Source organism: Dicentrarchus labrax, unplaced genomic scaffold, assembly GCF_905237075.1.
Source record: "Dicentrarchus labrax unplaced genomic scaffold, dlabrax2021, whole genome shotgun sequence".
Taxonomy (NCBI): Eukaryota; Metazoa; Chordata; class Actinopteri; family Moronidae; genus Dicentrarchus; species Dicentrarchus labrax.
Genome location: NW_026136720.1, coordinates 9,568,121 through 9,588,078, shown reverse-complemented (window position 1 = coordinate 9,588,078; position 19,958 = coordinate 9,568,121). Strand labels below are relative to the sequence as shown.

At 42.7% G+C, this 19,958-nt stretch overlaps 1 protein-coding gene across 3 annotated transcripts; it reads left to right on the top strand.

Annotated features, from left to right (window-relative positions):
- Window positions 1-2: 2 nt before the first annotated feature.
- On the top strand, window positions 3-19,886 carry eea1 (early endosome antigen 1). Of its 3 annotated transcripts, XM_051381411.1 has the most exons (30): window positions 3-172; window positions 3,102-3,179; window positions 3,334-3,446; window positions 3,545-3,599; window positions 3,694-3,759; window positions 3,886-3,916; window positions 3,997-4,101; window positions 4,384-4,505; window positions 5,139-5,294; window positions 6,200-6,214; window positions 6,493-6,609; window positions 8,037-8,375; window positions 8,675-8,824; window positions 9,206-9,325; window positions 9,627-9,830; window positions 9,991-10,191; window positions 10,334-10,447; window positions 10,577-10,732; window positions 10,887-11,026; window positions 11,224-11,554; window positions 11,707-11,808; window positions 11,891-12,089; window positions 12,289-12,467; window positions 12,735-12,920; window positions 13,550-13,681; window positions 14,650-14,835; window positions 14,946-15,184; window positions 16,541-16,661; window positions 16,807-16,905; window positions 16,998-19,886. In XM_051381411.1, the coding sequence occupies exons 1-30, from the start codon at window positions 149-151 to the stop codon at window positions 17,118-17,120; spliced, it is 4,203 nt and encodes a 1,400-aa protein (XP_051237371.1). In that variant the 5' UTR covers window positions 3-148; the 3' UTR covers window positions 17,121-19,886. The 3 variants fall into 3 exon arrangements, with proteins under 3 accessions (XP_051237371.1, XP_051237372.1, XP_051237373.1); XM_051381412.1 differs by lacking the exon at window positions 6,200-6,214; XM_051381413.1 differs by lacking the exons at window positions 3-172; window positions 3,102-3,179 and having other exon boundaries at window positions 3,355-3,446; window positions 3,694-3,755.
- The last annotated feature ends 72 nt before the right edge of the window (window positions 19,887-19,958 follow it).

Below are 19,958 nucleotides of genomic sequence, written 5' to 3'. Positions count from 1 at the left end.
TGACCCCGCCCATCCGCCGCTGCCTCCGGAGCCTGGTCAGGTGTTCGTTGTACAGCGACGTAAACTTTACATTTGAGGGAGGAAAAAAAAAAAAAACAACAACCCCAAACTGATTGGATTTGGTGTCCGGACAAACACAGTTAAGGCCATGCTCAGACGGATACTTCAAATGGTAAGCGTTATGGTGTCCCACAGCCAGCCGTGTCGCTTTTGTGTGCTTAAAACGAGTCGTTCTCCTCGGGAGACACAGGGGCCTATCCTTGTCTGTTTTCATGGTGGGGGCGCACCTTTTATAAAACAGAGTGTTGCCGGTGGGCGGGGTTTTTGTTCGTAGCCGACGGGAGTGATTCGATCGGGAAGAATATCCGCTCCCGCGTCCGATCGCAGTGGACATATCAAGCGCTCCTTTCACAGCTAGCCGTTAAATGCTAACACTTGGTTTTGTGGGTTGATGCTACTGTTGACAGAGATGTAGCGAGCTAGTACCTCCTTAATGTGGTAACACCGGTTGGCTAGCGTGTCCGTGCTGCCGGGGTTAGCCTGCTCAGTGCTTGGTCACTGACTCGTCTTATTTATTTATTTTTAACGGTTTCCGTTTCATGCTCAGCTAAGCTAACGTTATAGCGGTGGGTTAATTCATCGTCCACTCATCACATGCTAACGCTGCCGTTAGCTCACAGACTGACCACCGGGGAACCCAGTGTGTCCGACGACTGACCGCAACACGAGAGAAACACAAGCGCTTTGATTCACTTTAATATAAATAGTGACACGGTTGTGATTAGTTTGCCATTAAAGCTCCAGTGGGTGTACTGTAGGTTTGCTACCTAGCTCGCTTCTAATGTGGTACTACATTTCCCATGGGGCGTTGCGAACGTTAACGGCATATCGTTGTGTTCACATCTATGTGCATTTAGACCTGTAACCTCCAAAAGATTGTGTTAAAGAGGTTTAAGACGCCAAACGAAGTAAAAAAAAAAATACATATCAATATTAATACAGGCTCATAGGAAACAATCTGAATATTTTCTTTAATGTGAATATGTCCTCTGTATGAAACACTATGGCAACCACTGGCAGTTTGTCAAACACTCAGAAGTGACAAGATAATGATTACAATGCAATTTATGGCTCTATCATTTCATGCCAGAGCTGCGCCTGCTCACCTTTGACCAGAATGTGCCTTATTTTTACAGCTCTTTTTAAAGGCTTAATGGTTTAGTAAGGAGATAAACGTAATGTCTATTTCAAGACTGTAAAATAACCCCCCCCCAAAAAAAAAAAAAAATAGTTAAGTTGTGATGTATACTTTTATTTTGGTGAAGAGTCTGTTTTAGGTATGCAGTTTGTGTGAGTTGTGTCATGATACATGTGTTTTGTCAGCCCTCCAATAGCCTCTGAGATGACTCAGTTCAAAGTCCCCCCAATACACACACACACACACACACACACACACACACACACACACCACGTATTCACCTGATTCATTCATGCAAACTGTTTTTTGTGAATGGACCACCAGTGGCACATCCACTTCACATGTTTGTGCTGCAGCCTCTTCATCAGTCACACGTTCAGCCTTCAGTGGTCTAATTTACAGGGTGTGTGTTTTTTTAACATAACCTTGTCACTTGACCACATAGTATTTAGAGGGGCAATGGTAATTCATGTGTTATGTATTATGTGTTCTATATATAACATACTAAGACAAAGGCAGTGTATTCATTGAGTCATAATAATGTTTGATAACCACAAAGAGAATACCTTTGGTTCGGTGCACAGTAATCTGGAAGGTCCAAAAGCTGACTATTTCTAAAGCTGTATCATGAAAACAAACATATATGCAACAACGTTATTGGACAGTAACACACGGAGCAAAGTCAGGACAAGGATATAAGGCAGTGAAAATCCCTATCATAAGGTTAATCATAGAAAGTGGAGGAAAAAAAGAATATGACCCAGCTATAAATCTGTCCCAAGCAGGCTGACCTCACATACAGTGTATCTGTGAGAAGTGCTTGTGCGTGAGGTTGACCAGAGGCCTGCGGACACACAGATGGGGAGACACTGCACATACTTTGGCCTGGGTGCTTTGTGGCTGTTGGGGGGGGGGATGCTCATACGACATCTGGGCTGTTTGTCTTGACTCTGAAACAAAGTGAAAGAAGGTCTATGGTCTGATGACATCTTAATTTGAGCGTCAAACTGAATGTTTGGCACATCACCAGACCCACGCCATCCCCACCATTGGGCCCGGTGGTGGCAGCATCTTGCAGTGGGGGTGCTTCTCTGCAGGCGGCACCAAAAATGGTTGTGATGGAAGTGGGAAAAATAATCATGGAGACATCTTGCAGTTGCAAAACAATAATGTTAGTGTTGTGGAGGACTGCTGTTCACTCACAACGTCCATGCAACACGACAAAGCTTTAGCAGTTCTGCAAAGAAGAATGAGGAAAAGTTGACCAGATGTGAAAAGCTTACACACAAATATCCACATACACTGAAGGCTCTAATCACTGCCAAAGGTGCCAATGTATTAGTCTCCTGTTCAGTGTCAGTAAAACCTAATTACATTCACTGTGTTTTAAAGTTGTAAAGCAATGAAGCCTGGAAAAAGTCAAAGGCTTTATACAGCAGCTGGAGGAACTGGTGTGACCACATACTACAGTGTTATTTCATGATACAGCTGTCGTTACAGTCGTTATTAAACATCCTTTCTAAAGCAGAATACAAAAACATTCCAGGAAAGAGCTAATTATTCACATATAATTCAAGGCTAATAAGGCGCACCCTAGCGTTGTTGTTTTGTTGCTGTAAGGCCTCTTTTCTTGGAAGCCTCGCATTTCCTTTCTGAAATGAATTATTGTTCACCTGATCCAACATATACCAAGAACTCAATACAAGTAAAGACCACGTGCATCAAAGTCAGAGGTGTGTACAGTATATTTAACATTCAAACGTCTCTCTGGAATAAAGTGAGTTCATTTATTAGAGAAAACTGTAAAAAAAAAAAAAAGGATATAAATCTTCTTCCCACCATTTGTTGTGTACAGAGTGCTTTTATAAAGTCAGACTTATCAAGTATATGTTTTCTTCCTCAGACTCCTGGAAAGGGAGGCTCCCAGAACGCGGAGTCAGAGCAGCCCAGCACAGACCTCAACCATGATCAGACGTCTGAGGTAACGTGGATGCTTGGTTTATGGTTTATATATACTGTCAATAGTTTATCCTAATTGGTAGCCTTTTTTTTTCTTCTACCCTGCAAGCAGAGCTACAGCTGTCTGATAAGTTATTATCTCATGGTTGATTCTAATTGTGTGTTTCTGTGTTCAGGGCTTCATCTGTCCTCAGTGCATGAAGTCTCACAACTCTGCAGAGGAGCTGTTCAAGCACTATGATCTGTTCCACGATACTGGAGACCTGCCCGCTCATGTGGCCCCCACTCGGTGAGATATTAATGTTGCATTCATTATGACTGAAGTTTGAACCCATGGTGGAACTGACAGAATTTTACATTGTGGATTTTTCTTTTCCCTCCTTTTAGGGAAGACCTGACAATGCTGCGGCAAGAGGTTCAAGATCTGCATGCTTCTCTCAAGGTATAGTCGAGTTCCTGAACCAAACAGAGGTGCGTAAAAGGTCTGTTCGTACAAAGACTTGATTGTGTGTCTTTGTGTGTTTTAATTTAAATAGGAGGAACGATGGTTCTCCGGAGAACTCAAGAAGGAGTTGGACAAAGTCCAAGGACAACTGAAGCAAGTAATTCCTTCAAGATGTTTAATATGTATCATAACAATCATATTCTGAATGTAAAACTGCTTAATGATGATGATTGCAATGCTTACTCTTACTGTACATGTTTCTCTCTTTCCCTCGATTCCACAGAACGACGGACAGATGGACTCAGAAGATTCAGGTAGGGGGATGTTCTGTTTGAAATCCCTGTGAAAAAGATACCAAACATCAATCTCTAATATGTGGTGCTCTTTTTCTCAGTCCTTGAAAGGAAGTTGAATGAAGCGGAGACTGAAAAGTTCAACATCAAGCAGATGAAAGACCTGTTTGAGCAGAAGGCTGCCCAGCTGGCCACAGAGATAGTAGGTTAGTGTGGGTCCAGGGAACTGGGAGGCCTGTGTTTGTGGGTCTGCATCATTTAACAACACTAAAGTACTCTTTTACCAGATCAATGTTAAGCTCAATCCATCCATTGTGTTTTATCTTGCGTAAGTTGTTAAGTTGTTCATTCTTCAACATTTGTTTGGTACAGCCTGAAGGCATTTTACACTGATAGTGTTTTCCTCGAATCCGTTATCACACGGATTTATTTGTGTTGTTTATAGCTAGATATAATTAAACTTTATTTTGAATTGTTGAATCCTACAGACTTAAAGTCCCGCTATGATGAGGAGAAGAGCCTTAGGGAGGCTGCCGACCAGAGGCTCGCCAAATTGAACGAACAGCTACATAAGGAGAAGCAGGAGAATGAGAGACTCCAAACAGAACTGGTACAGCAACACACTAAGTTTCTGTTGGTATTTATTCTCTTCCGACTAGGCTTGAGACATACTTTGTACTTTGTATAGACCTTTCATGAATGCTTTGGAGTTTGAAAGAATAATGTTGAATCGACACCATGAAATCCGTTTGGCTCTGAGCTGTTTGGTGGAAGAATCAAAGCAGATCACACTCAGACAATCCCTTTACTGTTGTTATGGAAATGCAAAACAGAACTTATATCAAAAGAGCTAAAGTGTACTTTGAATTAAAGTTGTGCGGCTGCTGTTATTATTTAAAAAAACGTAAGAAAAGATTCCTTACTTTTTTTTTTTTACTGTTCTGGTTTATACAGATACAGGTTTGGTGCTTCACAGAGAGGCAGCAGCTTCTGTTGACGTCTCCTCTGCTACATTTTTACAAACTAGTCTTGGATTTATTGGGCTCCAGGCGCAACACAACATAGATGTGATTGCTCAAATATTAAACATCCTGTAATTTACATAGCTGGAGACATCCATTTAAAATACACAAACAGTGTTTATTAATGACATCTAGTTTTGATCAAAATTAATACCAAAAGGCCTGTTGTCCTCACCTTCTGCCTCATGGCTTTACCACAGTGCCTCTGTTCTGCCCCCTAGTTGCAGCGACCGGGAGTGGAGGATGTGGAGGTACTACAGAAGGAGCTGGTGCAGGTCCAGACTCTGATGGACAGTATGACCCGTGAGAGGGAGGAGGAGTCTGAACGCCTCAAAAGCCACTACGAGGAGCTGCAGGCTAATTATACTACCTCAGAGGTGAGGGGGACAAAACACCTAACTTTCCCCTGCGTGTTGCAACACAAGCCCCACTCTTCCACCACTAAATTGTATTTCTGTTTCTATAAGCACATAAACATTCTCACAGTTTACATTATCACCTAGAAGACTGTAGTGTTGATGTGAAATATAGTGTAGCTATTTTACCCTCTTTCCATTTCACCCGCCGTGTGCTCAGACCACACTCGCACGCTCTTTTGGCAAAAAAAACAGCCCTTAAGATTCTTAATTCAAAAATAGCTCTGAAATAAGTTGTCATACCAGATGGCTTTGTGCCTAATTCTCACTAATTAATGCCCAGTGAATAATTCAGCCTTATCCCCTGCATTTTTGATCCAGGGTGCTGTCAGGCAGCACCAGACCCTGAAAGTCTCCTTCTGCACATCTCTGCAAATTATCTCAGAAGATAGTTTTTTCCCATTTTTACACACTGAGGAACCACATTCTCAATATATCTGAAAACAGTTGTAATTCACTGAGGTTTAAGTTCTACAGTGTGAACTTGTAGGAGGTTTTGTGGGTCAGCAACCAGTCTCCAGGTCGGTCAGCGAAATGTTAAGATTGCGCCTAAAATATAAGGCATCATTTAACATTACATTTAGGTTAATTACGTACCTATGTTAAGTACATAGCAAACCAAACCCTTTTTTGCGTAGACTATTCTGCTTAATGCTGCCATACCAGGATGTTATGACAATGAACTGCGGTAAATTTGTGATAAATTGATTATTTATTTTCTCACCCCAGCAGCAGCTTGCTCTGTGTTGCAGTTTGGCCTTTAGCTGTTGTGCTACTACTTACCTTTTGTCTGTGTCTCTCTTTCCCTCCCCTTCTTCTTCTGCTCCTCACATACTGTATCCTCCAACACTCACTCTTTCTTCAAGATTCGTAAACTTGAGGTAAAACACGTTGTTTCAAGTTGGGCCCAAAGTTTGGTTTCATCCTTTTGAGTGTCTCTAAGTTTGAAAAAGGTTTTCAGAAAGTTTTTTTTTGTAACAGTTTGTGTCACCTCTTCATGTTTTGTTGGGTTTTTGCGTGACTGATGCCTGGTTGTTACTAATCCATGTTGGTTTGTTATCTTCTTTTATGTCAGTCCTTCGCAGTGGTGCTTCAGTTCTTTGAATGTAGAATAAACGGCTTGCAAAAAGAGTAACAAGTCTGTGTAATGTTATTGCAGATGACCATATCCCAACTCAAAGCAGAGCTGGAGAAGGGCCCGCAGGAAGCAGCCGTCTACACACAACAGATCCACCAGCTGCAGAGCAATCTGAATAATTTGCAGCAGCAAAGCCAGGTAACACACACCACCAGAACCAAACAATTATTATAGTCTTGCAACATTCTGATTAGAGATCAAATTAGATTACTGCAGGCAAAGACATCTCTGCTACAGGGTCTGCCACGTTTTATAAGATTGTGTAGGATTTGCTTTTACTTTTTTTATTTTTACACTAATGTTAACGAGCTGTGCCAGCTGCTCCTAAAGCACATCTCAGTTTCTGTAAACCTTCCTCTGTAGCTCGGCATCAGGCCCTGTCACAATGACCTGCTGTCACCAGCCTTCTTTGGCAACCCAGACATGTTGATAAAAAAAAAAATCACACGCAGACCTATAATTAAACCAGCAGGGGGGGATCTCTGCCGTGCCAGCTCTAACACTCGAGGTGAAATACAATCACAGGTAACTGCGCTGGTGAAATGGGCTCTGGGGAGTGGAGGCACAGGGTTCCTGCCAGAGATTTAATCCTCCCACATCAGGCACGTAAATTCCCGCCCAGGCAAGTAGGTTTCCGGGTAAGAGGAGGATCACAGAGCTGGGTCTCCAGTGTGAAGCCCCCCCGCCCCATGCTTTTCCACGCAACAGGATACCCTGAGACCTGATACAGATACTAGTCTCATGAGAACAGAGACAAAAGTGATGGAGCAGACAGTGTGACACAGAGGATCAGGACTAAGAACAGACAGGTGAACAACAACAGGGGTTTCATTGGTCTGTAACTCCAGGATTAGAGAAGAGAGACCCAGCAGGGAGCTGTGACAATGACACGAGAGAAGGACGGCATCAAGGCCATGAGAAGGAGAGAGCTGAACAGAAAAAGGGTGGGCAAAAAGAAGAACGTGTTTAGAGACGGTTGTTAATGTCGACCAGCTGCTGTGGTGTCCTGCAGAGGCTTATTGAACGTCTATGAAGTCCAGGTGCCCTGTCACACTCCCTAGTTAGCAGCACACTCCACTATTAACAGCATTTTGTTCTTTATCACCCTGTTGTCAGGTTTACTGCCAGCTCTGGAGAAAGTGCTCTACACAGAACATGGTATTCCAAATCCTGTGTCATAAACCTTCCTATAGGAATGTCATACCTGACTTTACTCTTGACAGCTGGGTGTCCTTTTTCCATAGCTTATATCACATGAGGCATGTGTGTTTGTGCCGTGTTGCAGCTCTTATCACGCACACTGTTTCAATTTAGAAGAGAATAAATGACTCAAACAGTACCGCTTAACCTCTCAAACATTGTCAGTCAGTATTGTTTTCCATCAGACCCTGCTCCCTCAAGCAGGCAGAAAACGATGATTTTACTTGTTATTGTTTTGTTTTTCACCTATTTGCCTTTCTGGTTTTTAATCCTACTCCTAAGGGACATCTTTCACCCTCGTAATTCCCAAACCTCTTAGCAACCAGTGATCATCTTTCTTATGTTGCCCTCTCCTCTTCTCACAGAGCCTATCTGAAAAGCTTGCACGTAAGGAGAAAGAGTATCAGGAGCTGGAGGAGCGTCTGGGAGCTGAGAAGGCTGCCAAGAAGGGAGTTCAAAGCAGCCTGAGGGAGAGGGAGCTGGAGGTTCAAGAGCTCCAGGCTCGGGCCACAGGGGCCGAGGCCTCCCTGCAGAAGGCCCAGGCAGAGCTTGGAGAGCGGACTGAGGAGGTTGTGAAGTTGAAGAGTGAGATTGGAGACCTGGAGGTGAAGCATGCAGAGCTGAAGGTTGAGAGGAAACAGTTGGAGCAGCAAAAGGAAGAAAAAGAGAGCCACGGTGCTCAGCAGCAGACTGAGATCAGTCAGGTGAGTAGGACAGAAAGTTCAGAGACTACTGCAGTTTTGATGATGATGACGATGAGTGCATTGTCTAACAGAAAATCTTGGGTGTTCATTTGGGTTTAGATCTGGTGACTGTGAGGGTCATAGCATATCATTTACATCATTTAATAAATGTTGGATGCAAAAACAGATTTCTGCAGTAATTTGTTAAAAAGCAAAGTCAAAGAGAATTCCAGGCATCCACGTTCTTCATACAGTATCTCCTGTATTTCTTGCTATTTTCTCCATCTTAATCATCTTCCTTCCCCCTGCGCTCTTCCTAGCTGCACGCCAAACTGCTGGAGGCGGAGAGGCAGCTGGGCGAGGTGCAAGGTCGTCTTAAAGAACAGAGGCAGCTGTCTGGGGAGAAGCTAAAAGACCGCGAGCAGCAAGCAGCCGACCTGCAGCTTAAACTGTCCCGTGCAGAAGAACAGGTAGGCATCAGATTAAACTTAATTTTCGCTACAGGGAAAAATAATTAGCGTAATAGAACAGAAAGAACATCTGTACATAAATGTGTCTGATCCTTGAGTGTGCGTCTTGACATATAATGTATGCTGTAAGATATGCAAGTGTAGCTTCAGGTTTATTTATTAGGCTGAAACAGAGAAGCAGAGTGATTAAAACACAAGCGAATCAATGATCTGTGCAGATGAGATTAAAAAAAAAAAGTGAGATAATATATGACCTCATTGAGGCAAACACATCAAGATAAAAACCAGGGAACAGTAAGATACACAAAATGAAATTAACAATGCATTTAAGTTTATGGTAAAAAAAAGAAATAAAAGTGCTTCTGGGTTTTGCTTCTTTAGTTAAAGGAGAGTGCTGGTAAGAACACAGACCTGCAGCACCAGCTGGAGAAAGCCAAGCAGCAGCACCAGGAGCTGCAGGCGCTGCAGCAAAACACCAATGGCAAACTCCGCGAGGCTCAGGTAATTTTCACAAGAAGAACCCTCTGGTAACAATATTGGAAAGCATACCTATTGCTCTGTTAAATATTATTTTACTGCAACAAAACAAAAGTGGCACGACAATGTTGCCTTTATATATAACTTTGAGTGGCACAACATTTTGTCCGTTCACAAACAAAAACGGGTGCAGTATACCTGTGTGAAAACTGGTGTGGTTATCAGTACATCTTAATGTATACCTCATGAAATGAATAAACAAGCCTACCTGTTCCAAATACCTATTGTAACCTTTCTGCTATGCTAACTTGCCTTCATGCTGCAGAATGACCTGGAGCAGGTGCTGCGTCAGATTGGAGATAAGGACCAGAAGATCCAGAATCTGGAGGCTCTGCTGCAGAAAAGTAAGGACATTGTGAGCCAGCTGGAAGCCGAGAGAGAGGACTTGTGTGCCAAGATCCAGGCTGGGGAAGGAGAGACGGCTGTGCTCAACCAGCTAAAAGAGAAAAACCATGCACTACAAGAACAGGTGAGTGCACACACGAACACTCTCAAAAGTCCACTTTCATGCTGCAGTCAGTTGTGCAAAAGTGATATGAACTAAGATGTATACTATAATGTACAATAATGACAGGAAATGATTCGTCATTTTTGAGCTAGTAACCTTTGGGTCTATGTGGGTCTTAAAGGTCACACAGCTGACAGACAAGCTGAAGAACCAGTCAGAGAGCAACAAGCAAGCCCAGGATAACCTCCATGAGCAGGTCCAGGAGCAAAAGACCCTGCTGCGTTCAGCCCAAGACCGAGCCCACACCCTGGAGACCTCAGTCACTGAACTCACCGCTCACCTCGCAGACAGCAAGGAGAAAGTAGCTCAGCTGGACGCTCAGGTAATGTAATGTAGATTTAATAACATATAATAATAATAATTCTAATATTAATAATATTCGTATTTTTCTCCAGTTAGTAATAGCAAAAACAGTATGTTGTCCTGCAGAGTTTAACAGTTTCTGTGGGTCTGTTTCTCTTCAGCTGAAGGCAAAGACAGAGATGTTGTTATCTGCAGAAGCAGCCAAGGCTGCACAGAAGGCTAACCTGGAGAACAACCTGGAGACTGCTCAGCATGCTTTGCAGGACAAGCAGCAGGTTAGAATGTTAGAATGCACAGCATCCCTTGTAATGTACCATTTTTCCTTTAGAAATATCTGTCACTCATTTCACTCTACTCACTTTTCCCCCCCATATCCTGCACCCTCTCCCACCATCTTATTATAGGAGCTGAATAAAGTCCAGAAGAAGGTCGAGGAGCAGGCCCAAAGGCTCAAGGAGAGACATGAGCAGAGCACACAGCTAGAAACCAGTCTGAAGGAATGCAAAGACAAACTAATGGCCTCAGAACAGCGCATAGAGCAGCTGGAGGGACTCAATAAGGTTTGTGAGTTTATTGAGTCTTTATTGTGAGTATGTGATATTGGACTCTAAGAGGACTAAATTTAGACATAATTCTGTCCTTTCTCTAGTGTCCTCAGTATACATGCATGTTGTTTCTTTTTAATTAATCTGGTGCTGTGATATAATCTGACAGAAATTGGAGTCACAGGTTGGGGAGTTGCAGGCGACACGAGACCAGGTGCAACAAGAAGTGCAGAAGCTGCAGAAGGAGGGGTCAGAGGTTAAACGGAAAGCCAAGGAGCTGCAGCGCTCGCTGGAGACAGAGAAATCAGGGTGAGATAAACTGTGCATTAGCTTTATTAGGTAATAAGTAAGTAATAAATGCATGTAAATACAACTGTAACTAATCTATAACCTCTATAACTATATTTCAGTGATGGCACAACTTTATTTTTTAGTTTTTTGACTTTATTCCACTGCTTTTTAATTAATTACCCCTAATACAACATAAATGACTTTCCACCGTTAAGGGCTACAACACTACAAGAGGAACTAAATAAAAAAGCAGCCGCTTTAAGTGACATTCAGGCTCAGCTGGAGCGCAGTGAGCAGGACAAAGTGGCTCTGAAAGTGAACCTGGACAAGGTGACCCAGGAGGGAAATACTAAGCATGCAGAACTGGACAGAAAAGCTCAGAGCCTGGCAGCAGACTTCCAGAAGGCCCAACAGGAGAAAGAAGCTCAAAGAAAGGAGCTTGCCACTACCCAGGAGAACTTAGGAAAGGCTAATAAGGCACTGAAAGAGTGTCAAGGTCAGCTGGACACAGAGAGGAAGAACCATAAGTCCGCCATGGGGGAGAAGGTAGGTCCCGTAAGCTGCAATCAAGAACAAATCAGTTTAGACCACTTATTTTTATATTTTTAAATTTTAGGTAATTTGTCTTAAAGAATAACAAAAAACCCCCCACCTAATTACAACACCAGGACACAACATTAATCTGTCTTAATCCTTAGGAAAAGTCCAATGAAAAGGCCAAACAGGAGCTTCTTAAGAATAACGAGGCCATCACCAAGGCAATGAAAGACTCTAAAGAGCAGTTGGAGCAGATGATAGAGGTAAGCTTCTGGAAAAATAAGGAAGATCAAGCATTATTGTTTCGAATGTAACCTAAAGACCTGTTGTGTTGACAAATGTCAGGCAGAGAAAAAGTTGAAAGCGCAGCTGACCACAGTGAAGCAGCAGAACTCAAAGACTCAGGAGGCACTGAAGGAAAAAGAGAATCAGTTGGAGAAGCTGCGGGCACAACTAAAGACGGCCCAGGGGTCCTTTGAGGAGGACATGAAGAAACTGAACAGCCAAGTGATGAAGTTACAAGAAGTTAATGTCAAGAAGGCAAGTAGTGTTTTTACATAAAAATAAAGACATGCATACCTTTGCAACTGTTTTCCTACTTAACCACATAGTTAATCTTACTATAGTTTGAGAGGATTGAAATTTTGTGAAGAAATCTGTTGTGAAGAAATCTTTAAAATGCAGTGGCAGTCTTGTGTCCTAAGTTTCTGAATGTTTGTATTTGTCTCTTTATCTCCAGGCAGAAGAAGAGAGTAAGCTGAGGGCGCAGGTGTCAGGGTTCAGCCAGGAGCTGGCCTCTGAGAAGAGTCGGGCGACAGAAGTACAGAAGGCCTTAGAGCAAAGCCAAGAAAGCCTCACTAAGCTTCAGTCTGACTTCTACGGCAAGGAATCTGAAGTCTCTGCCATGCGTCAAGACCTGAAGGTAGGTTTATGCAGGAAGGGCTGGAGGAGTATAGACTAATCTTTTCTTCATTTTAAGAGGTTATGTAACGTTTTCAGAGAAGTTGTGATGCTGCATGACTTTTAACTAATTCTCAGAGATGGATTAAGGACAAGAAGGGGTGTCGATTGAATCTGGACTTGCCAACTGATAATCAAATGATCACACACTCCTTTGAGCTGTTCCCATGGTCCCTCCGTTTTTTTTAGTGACCCTCCTCAGTATGTGACTTGTGACCTTTCTCCGTAGGCATCTGAGGAGAAGCTGAACCTGGCTCAGGAAGAGCTGGCTGCTAACCGAACCCATCAGACAGGTTTAGAGTCCCAGATCCAAGAACTGCAGACGGGCCACGGCTCATTGCAACAGGAGCTGGCAAAACGTGACCAGAAGCTCCAACAGCAAGAGCAAACCCTGAAGGAACTACAGAAGCAACAGGTCAGACAAACAGATGAACACACACAGGCAATAACACTTGTATGACTTGATATCCAGTTTACTATACACCCATCAGCCATAATATTATGACCGCCTGGGCACCCTGACTGGTCTGCGGCTCCACAGCCAACAAACCAATGCACTGTGGGTTCTGACACATTTCTATCAGAACCAGCATTGACCTTATCAGCAATTTGAGCTACAGTAGCTCGTCTGTTGGATCAGACCACACGGGCCAGCGAACACTCCCCATGTGCATCAGTGAGCCATGGCCACCCATGACCCTGTCTCCGGTTCACTGCTTTTCCTTCTTGGATCACTTTTGATAGGTACTGACCACTGCAGACCGGGAACGCCCCACAAGAGCTGCAGGTTTGGAGATGCTCTGACCCAGTCGTATAGCCATCACAGTCTGGTCCTTGCTTAAAATCCAAATCGCTCAAATCCTCACGCTGTCCATTTTTCCTGCTTCTATCACATCAACTTTGAGGACAAAATGTTCACTTGCTGCCTAATATATCCCACCCACTGACAGGTGCCACGATAGCGAGATCAGTGTTATTTATTATGGCTGCTTGGTGTATTTGACTTGAAGTACATATACATTAAACTGTGCTTAACTCATCCAGGGTCAAGTAAAGGAGGAATTGGAGAAAGAGAGGAGTAAAGTGGATGAGCTGAACAAAGCCAAGAGTGTCCTGGAAAAGAACAACACAAGGCTGACTTCAGAATTAAAAGTATTCACAGAGAAGAGCGAGAAGGTCAGTCACTTTTCATAAGAATCAACAACTAACAATTTCTTTGTTGTGAGTTTAAGGTGAAGTGAGAGGTTGTAATGTACCTCAGGGTAATTCTACCAAGTGTCAGAGGCTGAGCTAATGACTGCCATTGTATATCCCATACTGGTTGACATGACCTGCTTCCCATGCTTGTGTCTTATGTAAACAGCTTACTTCAGGGATACTACAGGTCATCAGGGCCACATTCTTCAAAGTTCTAACTTAGCGTGCCTGAGTCGACAATTCGACACAAGCCTAGATTTTTCAGTCATTCAAAGCTGTCTTAAAATTGATCTGAAGCTGTTGTCGAAGCAATAACCTTCCAAGCTCAAACCTGCTCAAGCCTTTGAAAGGTTAAGCTGTGATCTAATTTTCAGAAATTAGGTTTTTATTAGCCTCCTCTAGGTGCTGCGTAGGCTAGATCTCCGAAGGCTAATTCTCCAGTCAGTGGAGCCTCCACCAAGGCACTGGTCAGATCAGAGTTGGTCCAGGCGTCGCACAGTGGCAGGATGTGTCAAATGCAGAGAATAATTTTTTCTATGGGGATCAATAAAGGACACCTTATTTAATGTACCATTGCTGGAGAACGTGGCTATGAAAGCTTGATTCAGTGGGGAAAATCCTGCTCCTGTCTCAGCTTATGTTCAGTGCCATAGTGCTCTTATTGATGAATGGCACAGAGGCATAATGATATGCAACAGTGGGGAATAACTTTTAAGGGGGGGACAGTTGTCTTGGCAAAGCTCACACCGTAGCATGCAGCAGGTTTTTGGAGGGCAACTGGCTCCTTGCTGCCGTTTAACTTCTGGGTTTGGTGGGAAGGGCTTAGCAGATTGATACAAGCAGCAGAGAGAGAGGCAGAAGATTGTGCATTGTGTGCGTTAAAACTGCCTACCCCAGCTTCAACAACCAAATATTGCGCATTGACTTATGTATTTGTTGTTTTTCAGGAGCTAGGTGAGTTGCGGGAAGCCAAACAGCTGTTGATTCAGCAGAAACTGGAGCTGCAGGGTCAGGTGGAGGCAGCACAGAGTGCCCTCGAGCATGAGCAGAAAGAGCACCAGGCCACCAGGGACAGCAGGAGCCAGAGAGAGGAGCAGCTTCTCGCCCAAACCAAGGATTTCCAGGATAAATTGGTAGGCCCACATGGCAAATCCCACCAAATAATTTTAAATGAGTGTATTAAATGTCGTTCACTCCCACTTCTGATCACATTTGGTGACACAATCAATGCTTCCTACCACAGTTGGCAGAGAAGCGAGCCAGAGAAGAGCAGGTGAAGCGTGGAGAGGAGGCGGAAGCGAAGATGGGTGTGCAGGTGACGGCTCTGAATGAAAACGTGGCCACGTTGAAGAGAGAGTGGCAGGGCAGCCAACGGAGAGTCGGTGAGCTGGAGAAGCAGATAGATGAGCTGAGAGGAGAGATCGCTGTCCTGGAGGCCACCGTCCAGAACAACCAGGACGAGAGACGGGCTCTTTTAGAAAGGCGAGTTAATAATCGTTTCCCTTTACGAACATGTCGCCCTGCAAGTAATGACTTTGAAAAGGACTTTGAATGTTCTTGATTGGCTTTGCAGATCACTGAAGTATGTTGAGTAAAGTAACAAGTAGTATCAGGGGTTATTAAAGAGAGGAATGGCTTTAAATTAATTAATTTAATTTAAATTATTAAAACCATGTGCATCCAGTGTGGGCCTCTGAAGTCACCAGGACTTTCTTATGTTGAGCTTTTTAAGAAGGAGGTTTTCCAATGTGTCTAACATTTCCATTTAAAATAAGCATTTGCCTTCTGTTCTAGGAAAAAGAACCAATTAGGCTGTGTGAAACTAATTTTGTCTAATACATTAATTAAAATCTTTTGATTATTTCATTGCCAGTCATTCTGCACTGCTGAACAGTGCTTCAGGGTTAGTTAAGTCCCCATCTCTCCTACAAGTTTAAATTCACTCATTTAGAGTCTCAATTTTTAAAGAACTTCATTTCCTCGTGCATAAAAAATGATAATTAAAATTATCATGTGAAATTTATTATGTATTAGGTCATTTATAGGCCAACTGCAGCACACTCACAAAGTAAAAAGGAAAATGTTGAAGCAAGAAATCATCCATTAGACACAGAAGTAGCAGACCATGGAGTGAACAGACACTAAATGTGAGTCAGCGGATTCAACTCCACTGTATATATGTCTGATCGCTTAAACAAATTGCTGCTGTGGTCTTCCAAATGTAGGGAATGTCATTGTTCTGTACTGTTAACTTATCACTTATCATGTCTATTATATGCTTCACATGCTATACGCAATACACAAGTCTGTATTTGCATGTCAGTGTATGTTAGACTGTGGCGCTGCACAGTTTGTCTTAGGCACAATACTACAATCTGTTGCTTTATATGGAAAACATCACAAAACCAACATGAGAGAGACATTTCACTATACTTTTAACACTGACAATACGGCGGATTAAAAGGAGTGTTAAAGTGCTGTTATATTTATTGCAAATTTCTTTATTGCACTAAGGTTTAAGGTTTAATATTAACCACTTCAACCACTTGATGGAGGCTGGGACACAAGATAGCTTCATTTTGCCACACAAAGTCTTCTTGATGGCAGAGGTTTGCATTCAGAGGAGAGGGATGCAGTGAGATTAATGAAATGGAATTGGAATTTGGCACAGAGATGTAAATAAAAAAGACCCAACTGTAATTCCTCTAAACACTACGCATTAATTAACAAACCTATTATGCAGCCAGACAAGTAGTGGTAGTGGTTGTGGGAGATTCTCCCGAGCCACTAATTAATGAAGAACACAGAAATCATCAGTGTCCTGTGGTTGTGCTTCAGGTGTGTAAAGGGCGAAGGGGAGATAGAGAAACTGCAGGCCAAGGTGGTGGAGTTGAGGAGGAAGGTGGACGACACGACGGCAGCCATGCAGGAGCTCGGCAGAGAGAACCAGTCGCTCCAGGTCAGTCATGAAACACCAGACGTCTTAAAGCTCAGTTATGTCTGCCAGTGGTGTACAAACATTTGTCAGCAGTTTGTTTTAGGGATGTTTTTTTTTTGCATTATAGTGCAGATAAAGTTAGATGTTCTGATTTTGGTGCTTTTAGATCAAGCAGTCGCAGTCTCTGACCAGAAAGTGGGCCGAGGATCACGAAGTACAGAACTGCATGGCCTGTGGGAAGGGCTTTTCTGTTACTATCAGGAAGGTAAGAATGACTTAGGACAAACAGGACTCACATTTAATTGTCTAACTTTGTAACATACACTGTCTCTCTCCTCCTCCTCTGTGAATATCCAGCACCATTGCAGACATTGCGGAAACATTTTCTGCGCCGAGTGTTCATCGAGGAACGCTCTCACGCCGTCCTCTAAAAAGCCTGTACGGGTCTGCGAGACATGCTTCGAGGAGCTCCAAGGCTGATTGCCCGCTCCCATCCCTTTCCCTCTCCCAAAACCAACCCTGCTCTTTGCTTCCCTTTCCCTCCCCATTCCTTACTCCAGCGGGCAGAAGAAGGCGTGTCTTTGTCATATTTTAATGTGCACTATAAAGGACAGACCCAGTGCAAAACCTCCCACCTGCATGTGACTCCTGGCTCTGGTGTGGAGGGAAATAACTGGAAAGGTTTTAATGAAGACTCCAGAGTCATGTGATGGGAATTTGGTGGGATTGGTTGGGATTGTCTGTATCTGTTTTTGTGCCTTTGCTACTCCTGTGGACTGCCAGAGTGGAGACAGTGAGAACTAAACACCATCCATCTCTTTTAGGTTCATATTCACATTCTCCATTGTTGTTTGGCATCATTAGCAATTGCAAGGTGGTTGCTCTGTATGTTGTAATATGTTTGGCATCAGGAGGTGTAAGGTCAGAGTGACTGGGGAAGTAAATATTGTAAAAGTGATGTTGAAAATCACTGCCGCCCTACAAAGGTAAATGCAAGTACCTATTTTGTCAAAGTGACATATTTTCTGTGTATAACTACATCAATCTGATCAGTCAGAAATTCAAGTTTAGATTTTTATAGCAAGAAAGTGAATCAGTAATTACAAAAATATTTTTAGATATTCTTTCAGTTTAACTGATGCACTGTATTTAATGTGTGTAATGCAGATTTGTGAACACAAAGGTGTGTTAAAAAAATTTTATTTTTCAGGAACCTGCTTCAAATTTGCCTACAGGAACTCATTATTTGTGCTTAAACAGAATTACACTTGGTCGACAGTTCATTTGGCCCCAAAACAAGGCAACTAACGCAGCTGTAAAGTGGAGATTTTCCATTTAAAAAATATGTATTATGTATTATATTATCCATGCTGGTAAAAGGCACTAGATCCTTTATTGTTAAAATTGTGTTATCAGTATAATACAGAGAAAGGTACCCACAGCTTGAGATTGTAGGGTCAAGCGTCATTTCCCGTATTATAAATCTTCAACTGTAAACAATTCATCAGTGGATTTATGCACCAGCGATTATCTGTACAGGACTTGAGATCAACCATGACGTCAAATCAGTTACTGCAGTTTCCTTTGTGCGGCAGCGTGTTTGTGTTATTTGTTGAAATTAATGTTTTTAGCCTAATTTCATGACCAAAGAATGTCTGCAGCAGGAATACAGCCGAGATGAAAACCCAGAGTTTGCTTCATATTTCAGTATTTTTCTAAGTGTCTCTTTGAAAGCTTTTCAGTTTTAAATGACAGGGTCCTACATTTTTATCTTGAACACAGCATGTATGATGACATGAGAGGCTTTTTTTATGTACAGTCAGTTATTGTTTTGCTGTGCCACATTTCTCTTTGCATGTTGATTTCTGCAAATTTTGGTGCTTTCTGCAGACTGGTGATGCAGTCATTGAAGATGCCTGCATGTTTATTTTAATTTTTGTTTTTTCTCCTGCTGCTCATCTCCGCTCAACAGCACTGACTACTGCTGGAGCCGTGTGTGTCTGTGTGTGTGTGTGTGCGCGCGTTTGAAGCAATAAATGTGGCAGTGTGTGACGTTGCTGTAACAGAGTGTGTGTTTTAGTGTTTTTAGGCCTGCTGTTTGTCTGCTGAGACGCACTGTACGAATGTTGGCTGCTCAGAACCTCAGTATCTCTCTGGCACGTTGTTCGGGGATGTCGGTGCTGCTTTCAGGTGGCGGCAGTTACCTTCGGTTATCTGTTCTGCCCGTTTGCAGCTGAGGACACTGTAAAAGTTAATTCCTGCTTTGTATAATTTATAATTGTTGACAAACATTGGTAAGATCTTTTTGTGCAATTGTCTAAAGACTGGAGCAGGCGGAAACACTGTAAGCCAGGTGACAATGCAGGCTGTTCTGGCATTTTGCAAACAAGCAGCTTGTTTCAGACGTTGGCTTACCAAATTAGCTCTTTCTGCTTGTATGAAAAAAAAAAAAATCCATCTCAGTTGCAAGCTCCCAAGAACACCTGTCTCTTTTTGTGTTGCATTGGTTTTGTTATGTCTACCTCAGATTGGCACAGGAAAAGCACTATTTCTAAACCATAGAGATCACAAGTATTGTGTCATTGCCTGCATTTGATCAAGGATTTGTGATTAATCTATCAAGCTGTACAGTCCCTTACAACCTAGAGAGATGATTTGCACCTTATTCTATTCTGGGCTCGTACGTATGAGAACCCAGCCACAGACATAGGACCACCAACTTTATACAGGCTTCAGCATTTCTAGCCCTGATGTACTTAACTGCTCATTAATACTAAGGCTGTCATAATTATCTTTGTAAATGTTTGTAATGAAAGAGAGAAAAAGGAAATGTATAACACTTGTGGAAGTAGAAACATGACAAGAGTGAAAATGTGTGTGGACTCATCAGTGTCTTACTCATTTTTACAAAATGGCACCACAGACCTGTGCACACTGAATTGTGGCTTGCTTCGTGTTGCTGTCAGTTATCATGCATGATGACCTAACTGGCCTGTGGCTCACACGTTTTCTCCATGTTTAGAGTCATCATATTTGATGGTCGTGAAGGTGTGCCTTAGGCCAATGTCTTGTCGGTCACTGCTCACTGTTAGTGGTGACATGCACCATGTATTTACCACAGTTGGGGGTGACCTCCGTTCACCTGAAGGGATGAAAGAAATAATGTAGTTTTTGTTCACATGCACTAGTTGATTTTCTAATTCATCATCATGACAAAACCTAAATAAAACCTACAGTATGTTTCTATTTTCTCGTGTTTTTTTATTTATTTATTTTTTTACAGGTACTGAAAGTTTGTTAATTTGCTTTTTAAAGTAA